General features: G+C 41.7%; 1 protein-coding gene across 1 annotated transcript; it reads right to left on the bottom strand.

Moving 5' to 3' along the window:
* Positions 1-247: 247 nt before the first annotated feature.
* On the bottom strand, positions 248-1,354 carry LOC311103845 (interferon alpha-7-like; the record flags this gene model as incomplete). Its single annotated transcript, XM_084145483.1, has 6 exons — positions 248-355; positions 460-552; positions 635-784; positions 911-997; positions 1,097-1,236; positions 1,333-1,354. The coding sequence occupies 6 exons, from the start codon at positions 1,352-1,354 to the stop codon at positions 248-250; spliced, it is 600 nt and encodes a 199-aa protein (XP_084001609.1).
* Positions 1,355-14,318: the final 12,964 nt, after the last annotated feature.

The following is a 14,318-nucleotide window of genomic DNA, read 5'->3' as shown; positions in this document are numbered from 1 at the left end:
CGCCGACAGTCAGTGCATCAAGATGCTACAGAATGAGCACACAGAGTAGCAATATTTGAAAGTATAAAAATGTGTATTTACCTGACAGCAACAATATGCACGATTTTCAAATAAATAAAAATGTAACCTTGAAATATACATAAATAAATCCATTATATTGCAGTTTGACATCACACATTACATAATTGTAGAATGGTAGGCAATCAAAATCAAGTACAGTATGAAAATCAATTCTGCACGTTCAAATTCATGTTCTGTTGGACCACAAAAGGCTATCAGAGTTGTGTTCCAGAATGAACTGTAGGGTGTACAGGAGCTCTTTTCGAACCACTTCCCAGGCGCAGTAACTGAAATTCTGTGAAAATACAAATAAACTGTTAGGGAAATGTAGGCTAATATTGACATAGATATATTATCAAAGTAGTGTTTTCTATTATAGTATTTTTGCTTTTATCCTACTTTTTCTTTTAGGACTTCTGCGATGTTCCCGAAGTATGTCTTCAGCACCTTTGCCCATACTAGATAACCACGTGTATCCACACTCCCCATCATCTGACACAAGAAGAAAAGAGGCAGGCGAACAAAAATAATTCAAATGTTTAAGTAATCTGTATTAGCATAGGTAGGTACTCACACATTTGCTCTCTTCAATCTGACGGTAGATAATATTCTGAAAATACTCCAACTTCTGTTGGTCCCACATTGTTGGCAGGTCGTCAACTCCAAACAATGAGTCGATGTTCTTCAATATCTCATAAATAGACTTAACACCGCTGCTGCTCAACTGAAACGGACAAGAACAATAATTTCAAATAACATATGACAGTGTAAGATTGTCTTATTTATTGTAAGGGTTGCAAATATACTTTCATGCTCTAATGAACACTTGGATATGAGCCCATGCGGTTACCTGTGGCGCGCCGGAGGTTGCGAAAGCAGTGGCTGGGAATGCCATGAAGACATTATCCTGCAGGCACTCCAGAGGAAAATTACCTCCCTGAAAGAAAGACAAAACACAGAAGTCAGGCTGAGTTAGTCAGTTAATACACTTTGTTAGATACTACAATTAAAGCCCAAAGTAATTTAAAAAATGTACCATGTCTCTCAGTAGGTTGTGGGTTGTTCGCACCAGCTGTTCTTTTAACTGGCAAGGCATGGAGCAAACTTGCGCGAGGCAGAGGAAGGTGCTCATCCAAGTGATAGTCTGAAGTGCCACTCTTAGGGTAGCTAGATGACCTGCAACAGAGTATCATTGTTAGTTAAATTTAATCCTGAAAATGATTCATTCGTTAAAACCTGAAGTAATGATAAAATGATAGCATATAGACTCACCTGTTGCTAGTATAGTGCACATAACCTCCAGAGTCAGAATGTGGTTTGTGTTCTGATCCCATACAGTGAGGGAAAAAAGTATTTGATCCCCTGCTGATTTTGTATGTTTGCCCACTGACAAAGAAATGATCAGTCTATACTTTTAATGGTAGGTTTATTTGAACAGTGAGAGACAGAAGAACAAAAAAATCCAGAAAAACGCATGTCAAAAATGTTATAAATTGATTTGCATTTTAATGAGGGTGTCACGCCCTGGCTCTGGGACTCTGTTATGTTGAGCCAGGGTGTGTAGTTTCTATGTGTTTGGGTTCTTGGTTCATTATCTAGCTCATGTGTTTCTGTGTTGGCCAGGGTGGTTCTCAATCAGAGGCAACGAGTATCAGCTGTTGCTTGTTGTCTCTGATTGGGAACCATACTTAGGCAGCCTGTTTTCCACAGTATTTTGTGGGATCTTGTTCCGTGTATGGTTTGTGTCTGTTACCTAGGACTTCACGTATCGTTTTGTTGTTTTGTTGTCATTGAATAGTACTCATTAAAAGTATGTTCACTTATCACGCTGCGCATTGGTCCACTCTGTATGACGATCGTGACAGAGGGAAATAAGTATTTGACCCCCTCTCAATCAGAAAGATTTCTGGCTCCCAGGTGTCTTTTATACAGGTAACGAGCTGAGATTAGGAGCACACTCTTAAAGGGAGTGCTCCTAATCTCAGCTTGTTAACTGTATAAAAGACACCTGTCCACAGACGCAATCAATCAATCAGATTCCAAGCTCTCCAAGGATGTCAGGGGAAAGATTGTAGACCTACACAAGGCTGGAATGGGCTACAAGACCATCGCCAAGCAGCTTGGTGAGAAGGTGACAACAGTTGGTGCGATTATTCGCAAATGGAAGAAACACAAAATAACTGTCAATCTCCCTCGGCCTGGGGCTCCTTGCAAGATCTCACCTCGTGGAGTTGCAATGATCATGAGAATGGTGAGGAATCAGCCCAGAACTACACGGGAGGATCTTGACAATGATCTCAAGGCAGCTGGGACCATAGTCACCAAGAAAACAATTGGTAACACACTACGCCGTGAAGGACTGAAATCCTGCAGCGCCCACAAGGTCCCCCTGCTCAAGAAAGCACATATACAGGCCCGTCTGAAGTTTGCCAATGAACATCTGAATGATTCAGAGGAGAACTGGGTGAAAGTGTTGTGGTCAGATGAGACCAAAATCGAGCTCTTTGGCATCAACTCAACTCGCCGTGTTTGGAGGAGGAGGAATGCTGCCTATGACCCCAAGAACACCATCCCCACCGTCAAACATGGAGGTGGAAACATTATGCTTTGGGGGTGTTTTTCTGCTAAGGGGACAGGACAACTTCACTGCATCAAAGGGACGATGGACGGGGCCATGTACCGTCAAATCTTGGGTGAGAACCTCCTTCCCTCAGCCAGGGCATTGAAAATGGGTCGTGGATGGGTATTCCAGCATGACAATGACCCAAAACACACGGCCAAGGCAACAAAGGAGTGGCTCAAGAAGAAGCACATTAAGGTCCTGGAGTGGCCTAGCCAGTCTCCAGACCTTAATCCTATAGAAAATCTGTGGCGGGAGCTGAAGGTTCGAGTTGCCAAACGTCAGCCTCGAAACCTTAAGGACTTGGAGAAGATCTGCAAAGAGGAGTGGGACAAAATCCCTCCTGAGATGTGTGCAAACCTGGTGGCCAACTACAAGAAACGTCTGACCTCTATATTTGCCAACAAGGGTTTTGCCACCAAGTACTAAGTCATGTTTTGCAGAGGGGTCAAATACTTATTTCCCTCATTAAAATGCAAATCAATTTATAAAATTTTTGACATGCGTTTTTCTGGATTTATTTGTTGTTATTCCGTCTCTCTCTGTTCAAATTAACCTACCAATAAAATGATAGACTGATCATCTCTTTGTCAGTGGGCAAACGTACAAAATCAGCAGGGGATCAAATACTTTTTTCCCTCACTGTATCTGCGGATTAACTGAAATTGTGAGAATTTAAAGGATGTACAAAAAGTGAATGGGGGTCTCACTAGGTTTGAGTAAAAAATGAATGAATTTGGGAAAGTTTGGCCTAGTTAAAACCACAATAGACCTACCAGATTTCCCTTTTGGTATCCTCAACTTCTCTCTCATTATGTACAGAGTGTGTCCTCAGTAGGCTAGTTCTAAACAATGTCTCATCTGGCCTTGCGAAGGCTCAAACATTGCTAAAATAGAGAGAGGGAGAGAGAGAGAATATTGACCCTTAACTATACGATGAATGCAGTAGACCTCTAAATGTCTTTATCATCTAAATAATCTAGGCAAACTAGAACCAAATATCTGGGTTAACATTAATATTTTAATATTTTGTCGTTATTTATCTGAATAAACTAATGTCCCAATGTGTTGTGATAACCTCGTCATAGGTTTATCAGAAAATGATGTAAATAATTTAAAACTACCTAATATGCCTACTACAACATGCCATCCTCCTGGACATGCTACGTTAAAGGGGCAATCTGTAAAATTGTACTTCCATTTTGGGACTTTTAAATTAATGATATATAGCTATTGATTATTAAATAATAGACACAACTTTTAAATGGCTCATAGTTCAACAGTCGTATCCCACCAGAACCCAGATTATAAGCTTTATTTACTCATTGTTTGTAAAAAATTTTGCTAATTGTAAGCAAATACTGTATGTCCTCAAAATGTGGTTAAAACTATAGTCACATTTTGATTTCATTGCATCCTGAGCTCTCTATGAATTTGACCGTGGTTACTTTTCTCCAATCCCATCCCTTTGCTATTTAACAAAACAGTGGCGGGGATTGGCTTTGTTGTCGTTTGATTTGCAGATTGCCGCTTTAAAAAAGTCAGTCAACAAACAAATGAATGCATGAAAGGATAAGTGAATGAATAGATACATGTATTTTTCATTCAATGTTATTATAAATAAAATCATAAATACATATCAGTCAACCAATATCTCTCTCTGTGAGATGATGATTTACATTTTTGTCATTTAGCAGACGCGTTTATCCAGAGCGACTTACTGTAGTGAGTGCATACATACATTTTTTTTTTTTTTGCTTGTCCCATTTACATTTACGTCATTTAGCAGACGCTCTTATCCAGAGCGACTCACAAATTGGTGCATTCACCTTATAGCCAGTGGGATAACCACTTTACAATGTATTTTTTTTTTGGGGGGGTGGGGTAAGGGGGGGTAGAAGGATTACTTTATCCTATCCCAGGTGTTCCTTAAAGAGGTGGGGTTTCAAATGTCTCCGGAAGGTGGTGAGTGACTCCGCTGTCCTGGCGTCGTGAGGGAGCTTGTTCCACCATTGGGGTGCCAGAGCAGCGAACAGTTTTGACTGGGCTGAGCGGGAACTGTGCTTCAGCAGAGGTAGGGGAGCCAGCAGGCCAGAGGTGGATGAACGCAAAGCCCTCGTTTGGGTGTAGGGACTGATCAGAGCCTGAAGGTACGGAGGTGCCGTTCCCCTCACAGCTCCGTAGGCAAGCACCATGGTCTTGTAGCAGATGCGAGCTTAAACTGGAAGCCAGTGTAGTGTGCGGAGGAGCGGGGTGACGTGAGAGAACTTGGGAAGGTTGAACACCAGACGGGCTGCGGCATTCTGGATGAGTTGTAGGGGTTTAATGGCACAGGCAGGGAGCCCAGCCAACAGCGAGTTGCAGTAATCCAGACGGGAGATGACAAGTGCCTGGATTAGGACCTGTGCCGCTTCCTTTGTAAGGCAGGGTCGTACTCTCCGAATGTTGTAGAGCATGAACCTACAGGATCGGGTCACCGCCTTGATGTTAGCGGAGAACGACAGGGTGTTGTCCAGGGTCACGCCAAGGCTCTTCGCACTCTGGGAGGAGGACACAATGGAGTTGTCAACCGTGATGGTGAGATCATGGAACGGGCAGTCCTTCCCCGGGAGGAAGAGCAGCTCCGTCTTGCCAAGGTTCAGCTTGAGGTGGTGATCCGTCATCCATACTGATATGTCTGCCAGACATGCAAAGATGCGATTCGCCACCTGGTTATCAGAAGGAGAAGATTAGTTGTGTGTGTCGTCTGCGTAGCAATGATAGGAGAGGCCATGTGAGGATATGACAGAGCCAAGTGACTTGGTGTATAGCGAGAATAGGAGAGGGCCTAGAACTGAGCACTGGGGGACACCAGTGGTGAGAGCACGTGGTGCGGAGACAGCTTCTCGCCACGCCACTTGGTAGGAGCGACCGGTCAGGTAGGACGCAATCCAAGAGTGAGCCGCGCCGGAGATGCCCAGCTCGGAGAGGGTGGAGAGGAGGATCTGATGGTTCACAGTATCAAAGGCAGCAGACAGGTCTAGAAGGACAAGAGCAGAGGAGAGAGAGTTAGCTTTAGCAGTGCGGAGAGCCTCCGTGACACAGAGAAGAGCAGTCTCAGTTGAATGACCAGTCTTGAAACCTGACTGGTTTGGATCAAGAAGGTCATTCTGAGAGAGATAGCAAGAGAGTTGGCTAAAGACGGGACGCTCAATAGTTTTGGAGAGAAAAGAAAGAAGGGATACTGGTCTGTAGTTGTTGACATCAGAGTGTTGGTTTTTTGAGAAGGGGTGCAACTCTCGCTCTCTTGAAGACGGAAGGGACATATCCAGCGGTCAAGGATTAGTTGATCAGCGAGGTGAGGTAAGGGAGAAGGTCACCGGAAATGGCCTGGAGAAGAGAGGAGGGGATAGGGTCAAGCGGGCAGGTTGTTGGGCGGCCGGCCGTCACAAGTCGCAAGATTTTATCTGGAGAGAGAGGGGAGAAAGAAGTCAAAGCATAGGGTAGGGCAGTGTGAGCAGGACCAGCAGTGTCATTTGACTTAACAAACGAGGATCGGATGTCATCCACAGAGAGGGAGGGAGGGGGGTGGGGATTCAGCAGGGAGGAGAAGGTGGCAAAGAGCTTCCTAGGGTTAGAGGCAGATGCTATGGGAATTGAACCCACAACACTGGCATTGCAAGCACCATGCTCTACCAGCTGAGCCACAAATAACTTAATATGATCTCATTCATGTCTATACAGTTGAATTAAACTGTTGATAATAACTGAAGATTAAATAGAAATTAAATAGAAATTCGCCAGCATTTTATGACGTCTGTATCTGAATAATCAGGCTAACATTAACATTCGAATATTTCATCATTAGGAGAGACTAGCAGGCCTATATGAATAAAACAATTTGCCAATGTGTTGTGATAACATTATCGTATGTTTATTAGAAAATGACCTAAATCATAATTCCTTATGCTATAACATTTCATCATCCTGGACATGCTACATTAAAGGGGAATTTTCTGCGATTGCTACATCCATTTATGGACTTTTTAATTAATTATATACAGGCTACCCATTGATTCTTGAAGAATATATCAATGTTAAATGCCTCATGAGTTTAGTTCAACTGTCTTACCTCAACAGAACCAAAAATATACTTGTTTTATTACATTGTTTTAAACAATATGAATCTATAATATATAAATATAATATAATATAATATAATATAATATAATAATAATAATATATAATATGCCATTTAGCAGACGCTTTTATCCAAAGCGACTTACAGTCATGCGTGCATACATTTTTGTGTATGGGTGGTCCCGGGGATCGAACCCACTACCTTGGCGTTACAAGCGCCGTGCTCTACCAGCTGAGCTACAGAGGACCACTAATCTAAACACTGTATAGCTTCAAAATGTAGTTAAAACTATAATTTTGATCTCTTGGATGGTCATTACTTGAATCAATAGCTCTCTGACCGTGGTTACTTTTCTCGAACCCCATCCCTCAGCTATTTACCAAAATAGTGGTTGAGTGACCGCTTTGGTGTTGTTTGAACTTCAGATTGCCCCTTTTAAAAAGTAAGTCTATAAACAAATGAATGCATTAAAGACTGAATGGATGAATGCATGGATGACTGAATATATAAATGAATGAATAGAAACAAAATGATAATAGATGCATGTATTTTTCATTTAATTGTATTATAAATAAATAAAGGAATACATAAATAAATACATAGCCTTCACATATAAATATCAGTCAACCAATGTTTATAAATAAATCAGTCAGTCAGTAAATATATCAGCCATCAATCTATTAGCCAGCCTCAGGAACATCCAGAGGTGGGTAGTAACGAGTTACATTTACTCCGTTACATTTACTTGAGTAAGTTTTTGAAAAAATTATACTTCTAGGAGTAGTTTTAAATCACTATACTTTTTACTTTTACTTGAGTAGATTTGTGAAGAAGAAACTGTACTCTTACTCCGCTACATTAGGCTACAATGAGGTCGTTACTTTTCTTTTTACCTCTTTGGTATTCTACGCGTCATTGTCTTTATCCCCCCGCATATGCCTTATTTTAATGTTTTTATTTTGACAGAGAGAGAGAGAGACTTCCGCTAAGGCTCTACCACGTGACTGTGTTTCACCAATCAAACGTAGTTGTGCAGTCTCGTCACTTTACCATACTCAATCTCAGTGGCGGGACGGGTTGGCTTTACAGTCATAGCAACACAAAAATGTCAGAATTATCAAATCAAATCAAATTTTATTGGTCACATGCGCCGAATACAACAGGTGCAGACATTACAGTGAAATGCTTACTTACAGCCCTTAACCAACAGTGCATTTATTTTAAACAAAAAAGTAAGAATAAAACAACAACAAAAAAGTGTTGAGAAAAAAAGAGCAGAAGTAAAAATAAAGTGACAGTAGGGAGGCTATATATACAATAGAATAAAGTGACAGTAGGGAGGCTATATATACAGGGGGGTACCGTTGCATAGTCAATGTGCGGGGGCACCGGCTAGTTGAGGTAGTTGAGGTAATATGTACATGTGGGTAGAGTTAAAGTGACTATGCATAAATACTTAACAGAGTAGCAGCAGCGTAAAAAGTATGGGGTGGGGGGGCAGTGCAAATAGTCCGGGTAGCCATGATTAGCTGTTCAGGAGTCTTATGGCTTGGGGGTAGAAGCTGTTGAGAAGTCTTTTGGACCTAGACTTGGCACTCCGGTACCGCTTGCCGTGCGGTAGCAGAGAGAACAGTCTATGACTAGGGTGACTGGAGTCTTTGACAATTTTGAGGGCCTTCCTCTGACACCGCCTGGTATAGAGGTCCTGGATGGCAGGGAGCTTTGCCCCTGTGATGTACTGGGCCGTACGCACTACCCTCTGTAGTGCCTTGCGGTCAGAGGCCAAGCAGTTGCCATACCAGGCGGTGATGCAACCAGTCAGGATGCTCTCGATGGTGCAGCTGTAGAATTTTTTGAGGATCTGAGGACCCATGCCAAATCTTTTTAGTCTCCTGAGGGGGAATAGGCTTTGTCGTGCCCTCTTCACGACTGTCTTGGTGTGTTTGGACCATGATAGTTCGTTGGTGATGTGGACACCAAGGAACTTGAAGCTCTCAACCTGTTCCACTACCGCCCGTCGATGAGAATGGGGGCGTGCTCAGTCCTCTTTTTTTTCCTGTAGTCCACAATCATCTCCTTTGTCTTGGTCACGTTGAGGGAGAGGTTGTTGTCCTGGCACCACACGGCCAGATCTCTGACCTCCTCCCTATAGGCTGTCTCATCGTTGTCGGTGATCAGGCCTACCACTGTTGTGTCGTCGGCAAACTTAATGATGGTGTTGGAGTCGTGCCTGGCCATGCAGTCATGGGTGAACAGAGAGTACAGGAGGGGACTGAGCACGCACCCCTGAGGGGCCCCCGTGTTGAGGATCAGTGTGGCAGATGTGTTGTTACCTACCCTTACCACCTGGGGGCGGCCCGTCAGGAAGTCCAGGATCCAGTTGCAGAGGGAGGTGTTTAGTCCCAGGATCCTTAGCTTAGTGATGAGCTTTGAGGGCACTATGGTGTTGAATGCTGAGCTGTAGTCAATGAATAGCATTCTCACGTAGGTGTTCCTCTTGTCCAGGTGGGAAAGGGCAGTGTGGAGTGCGATAGAGATTGCATCATCTGTGGATCTGTTGGGGCGGTATGCAAATTGGAGTGGGTCTAGGGTTTCTGGGATTATGCTGTTGATGTGAGCCATGACCAGTCTTTCAAAGCACTTCATGGCTACAGACGTCAGTGCCACGGGTCGGTAGTCATTTAGGCAGGTTATCTTAGAGTTCTTGGGCACGGGGACTATGGTGGTCTGCTTGAAACATGTTGGTATTACAGACTCAGTCAGGGACATGTTGAAAATGTCAGTGAAGACACTTGCCAGTTGGTCAGCACATGCTCGGAGTACACGTCCTGGTAATCCGTCTGGCCCTGCGGCCTTGTGAATGTTGACCTGCTTAAAAGTCTTACTCACATCGGCTACGGAGAGCGTGATCACATAGTCGTCCGGAACAGCTGGTGCTCTCATGCATGCTTCAGTGTTGCTTGCCTCGAAGCGAGCATAGAAGTGGTTTAGCTCGTCTGGTAGGCTTGTGTCACTGGGCAGCTCGCGGCTGTTAGCCGTCGGCAATGCAGACACAGACGAGGAGGAGGGTCAGTCTACAGATTCGGTGACATTTCAGTATTGTCAGTGTCCCAAGATGTACTAGTGTTATAACTTGTCAGAACATTTATCAAACTACACTTAAATTACAACATTTCAAAGTTTTACATGTTTTTAATATGGAGTAGAGAATATGATTTTAAACAGAGATGAATTTCAATACTTATATGTTTGCTTTTCTTAGGAGTATTAAGAATTTCGCCTGTCCCTATTGACCATCATGCAAATGGCGTGACTCATTTTGAGTACACAGTGTTAAATAATAATGCTTTTTTTTTGTTAAATTAATTGTATATGCCCCCTTATTATGCATAATCCATTTTCTCAGCATAAGACATTTTATTTTCTGAGAAATTCAGGCTTTTACCCCTGTCCTTGTATTTCTTTCAACCCCGTAACGCAACAATACCCCCACTCACAATTAAATAATGGTTTGATCCTGTGGACATAATTTATGAGGAAGTGACATCATACAAGTCTTCAGAGAAGCCTGGTGTGACAAGTGGTAAGCTGCTCTCTCACTTTTTATAAATATTTCATGTTTTTTAAGCACATATGGGCTTTGTCAATCTCAGGTATTCAACTCTGTTGGGGGGGGAATTCATAGTTAAGATTTTACCAAGAATTGTTTTTATAGCTATGAAGTATAACAATGTCTTTTGTTGAATAAGGCCATGTGGCACACTGCTAGCTGCTAGCATCCCGAATTAGCAACAGATTAGCACAAAATCTTCAACCCTGTCACATTCAACCCCATCACATTTTTCAATGTTACGGGGTTGAATGGCTGTTACAGGGTTGAATAGCTGTTAAATCTTAGCAATATTTAATGTATATTGCTTAATACCAATCATATTTTCTTGTTGAATGTTTGTTGTTTACGGTTTTACAGTATCAACTAAAAGTACGAGGAATTTTTGAAAATAATAACTTTAAAAAAGTGACAATTAATTTGTTCTCTCTCCTATATACATTGACATATTTAGGAGTATTATCTGCAAGTTCATGTTCATTTTACTACATAGTGATTAAAAGGATACAATATTTAGTCTTGAAGAGTAAGCAGGTCATTGACTTGACCTTGACCTACAATTTCAGATTCAACAATGGAAAAAACAGCAGCAGAAAGGAAACACACATAGAGAGGAAGGTGAGGGACATCCGCGCGCCGGTGGTCAGGTAATTCTCCTGGACATGGGAAGGGAGCACCAGATGGTGTTGGTGCAACCCTAAAAAGAACCGCAGACAGGCTGATAAGTCAAGGATGTGACATCCCAAATGCTCATACTCTGTACAGGGTCTTAGAGGAGAACAACAGTGCCATCAAGCTTTACTTCATTGAAGACGAGGCCATCGAGAAAGCCGTCCAAGGTATGCCAGCCAATTTGCCAGTAGTTCCATCCACAATGCGGATCCACCAAGTTGTTTGTGTGGCTGCAAGGCAAATTGCCTACCGTGATGTAAGCTGTATGTGCACAGTCCACAACAAGAAACTGGAATGCCAGTGTTTCAATACACAACATTTCACATTTACCCCTAAAGTTACATCAGTCGTGTCACAGAGGGAGGTTGATTGGGCAAATCCAGACATATGCGGGAAATGGTGCGTGGCCAAATATGATGACGATTTCTATCCCGGAATAATTCTAGCCACAGATGAATCCCATGTGCAGGTCAAATGCATGTGCTGTGCTGGACCAAATAGGTACTTCTGGCCACTTCTTGATGATATCCTGTGGTATCCATTTGAGGACATCTTGGAACACATTGATCCCCCTAAACCGGTGACTTCTAGGCACATGGAAATACAGAAGGAAGTGTGGGCTAGGCTCTCTCAGTAAAAATGGTGAACAAACTGTAGGCTTACCTATAGGTTATTAATGTTAAGATGTTTGCTTAATGTTCAAACATTCAAACAACACAGACATTCCTGCCATTACTCTGGATATTTCTATGAAATCAATGAAAATGTTGTAACTGTTGTTAGTTTATTAATGTGTTTTAATCTGTCTAGATTTCATCTTGATTGTTTAAACTTTAAAAGCTATGTTGACAGTAGTTTAAAATGTTAAAAAATGGCAACATGTGACCTATATAGGTTATCAATGTTAAGATGTTTGCTCAATGTTCAAACAGACTCCTGCCATTATCAGATGGATATTTTTATGAAATCAATGAAATGTTGTTACTGTTATTAGTTCATTAATGTGTTTTACTCTGTCTAGCTTTCATCTAGATTCTTTAGATTTTAAAAGCTATGTTGACAGTAGGTTTAAAAATGTTTAAAATGTTTAAAAAATGGCAACATGTTAGTGATCTCAAAAGATAAAACATATGACACGTGATGCTTTTCACTCAACCCTGTTACATGATTTTCAACCCTGTTGCGGTGCATTCATCCCTGTTACGAGATTATTTTTTTACATTTTTGTATTAAATACACAAAATATAACATCAATAGTGTTTTTATTGTGTGTATTAAATCAGGGTAAATAAGGCTATTTCAATTTTGTCAGGAATTACGCAGCATTCTTGCACATTTCTTGCGAAAATGTGGAGTTAGATTAGAAATTTCTTCATCGTAAACTGGAAAGGATGGTGCTGGTCAGTTTTTCTTGATTTTCTCTTTAATTACAATATGCCATTATTTACAAGGGACATCTAAACTGTGAGATTATGCCAGAAGCTGATCTCAAGCTTATTGGAAAAATGAATAGTTGAATAACAAAATGACTGTGACGGGGTTGAATTAAATTGGGACTTGTTTGAGAAAATAATACAGAATAATAACTTAATACTCTACATTGAGATGGGAAAAGGTATTTTCTATCAAGTACACACATTACTTTGTCACATCAAATAAAAAAAAGCTTAAGATTTTAATGTTCATTGTTTCATCCTCCTCAATCACAAAAGGCACCGAATCTGTAGAATGACCCAGGAACACCCGCACCCCTGGCCTCATATTGAAAGCATGTTTACCTTAGTAAAAGTGCGAAAGAACAGCTACATTATGCGGTGTCTTCTGTGTCTACCAAAACAAACGGACATTTCAGCATTCAAGAACTCAACATCTAACTTGAGGAAACATGTAGCGGTAAGTTTCCGAAATTCGTTTTTTTTTGCTGTGGATAGGCGAATGTTTGTCTTTTAGGTTACATATGTTTTAAACATTTTCTATATATATATATATATATATATATATATATATATATATATATATATCCACATTTGATGTGATAATAAGTCTCTTTTAATGTCTTGATCTCCCTGTAGTTTTTTTGTCCACAGAGGATTCACCCCAACAAACTGGCAAAGTACACAGACTTACTAGAGAACCACAGAAAGCGTAAGTCCTCCTCTTCCAGTGATACTCTTGTGAAAAATGCAAAAATCACAGCCTTTGCTGCCCCAGGGCGGGTAACACAAGCAACGCTTGACAAGCTGATGCTAAATTTTGTATGTGAGGCCAACCAACCATTTTCTGTGGTTGAGACGCCATCCTTCAAAACGTTGATAGAAACCTTGCAACCTCATACAGTAATGACAAGGAAAACGTTATGCACAAGAATACAAGAAGCTGCAAAACACAAGAAGAGCATAATCATCAAAAAGCTGAGTGCTGTGAACTATGTTGCTAACGTAGCTACTTAGGTGTCACCTGTCACTGGATAGACAACACCTCACTGGAGAGGCACTCCACATTGGCTTGTAGACCTGTCAAAGGCTCGCACACGTTTGATGTCCTTGCTGCTGCATTAGAGGAAATACATTCTGAGTACCACATCAGGGAAAAAGTGACCAGGACGACAACAGACAGTGGCTCAAACTTCCTTTCGATTATATGGTGAGGAGAAAGAGGAGGAAGCCATCAATGTACAAGAGGAGAGTGACTCCACCCTTGATGATGCAACAGAAGATCAGAGTGAGTCAGAGGTGGAGTATCAAGATGTCTGCAATTCTGGATGACAACACAGGCCTTGAGTACCAACTTCCAAGGCACCAAAAGTGTGCATGCCATCTCCTCAATCTTATATCCACAGTTGATGCCACTGCTGCAGGAGGAGCTGCAAACGAAACCTACAAGAGGCTGTCTCGGTCTGCTTTTGCAAAATGTCATGCTCTTTGGAATAAAACCAGCAGGTCAACCATGGCTCATGAAACAGTGGAACGTGAATGCAAGCTGCAGTTTCTCCGACCCAATCAGACACGCTGGAGCTCCCTGTTCCTCGCTGTAGAAAGGATTGTGCGCATTCACCGAGAGCAAGGAGAACAAGCAATTTGCAATGTCTGCACAGCATTAAAGATAAAGATGTAAGTTGACAAAATGTATATTTTGTTTTTAAAGAATAATAAAAGTAAATAAGCCTTGCTGATTAATGGGTGAATCCACTTGTCTCAAGTAACTAAGTTTTCTTTGCATGGTGGTGTGACAATTGT

This window comes from Coregonus lavaretus (genome assembly GCF_964263955.1).
Source record: "Coregonus lavaretus genome assembly, chromosome: 28".
In the NCBI taxonomy this organism is placed as follows: Eukaryota; Metazoa; Chordata; class Actinopteri; order Salmoniformes; family Salmonidae; genus Coregonus; species Coregonus lavaretus.
This window is presented reverse-complemented; position numbering and strand designations above follow the sequence as displayed.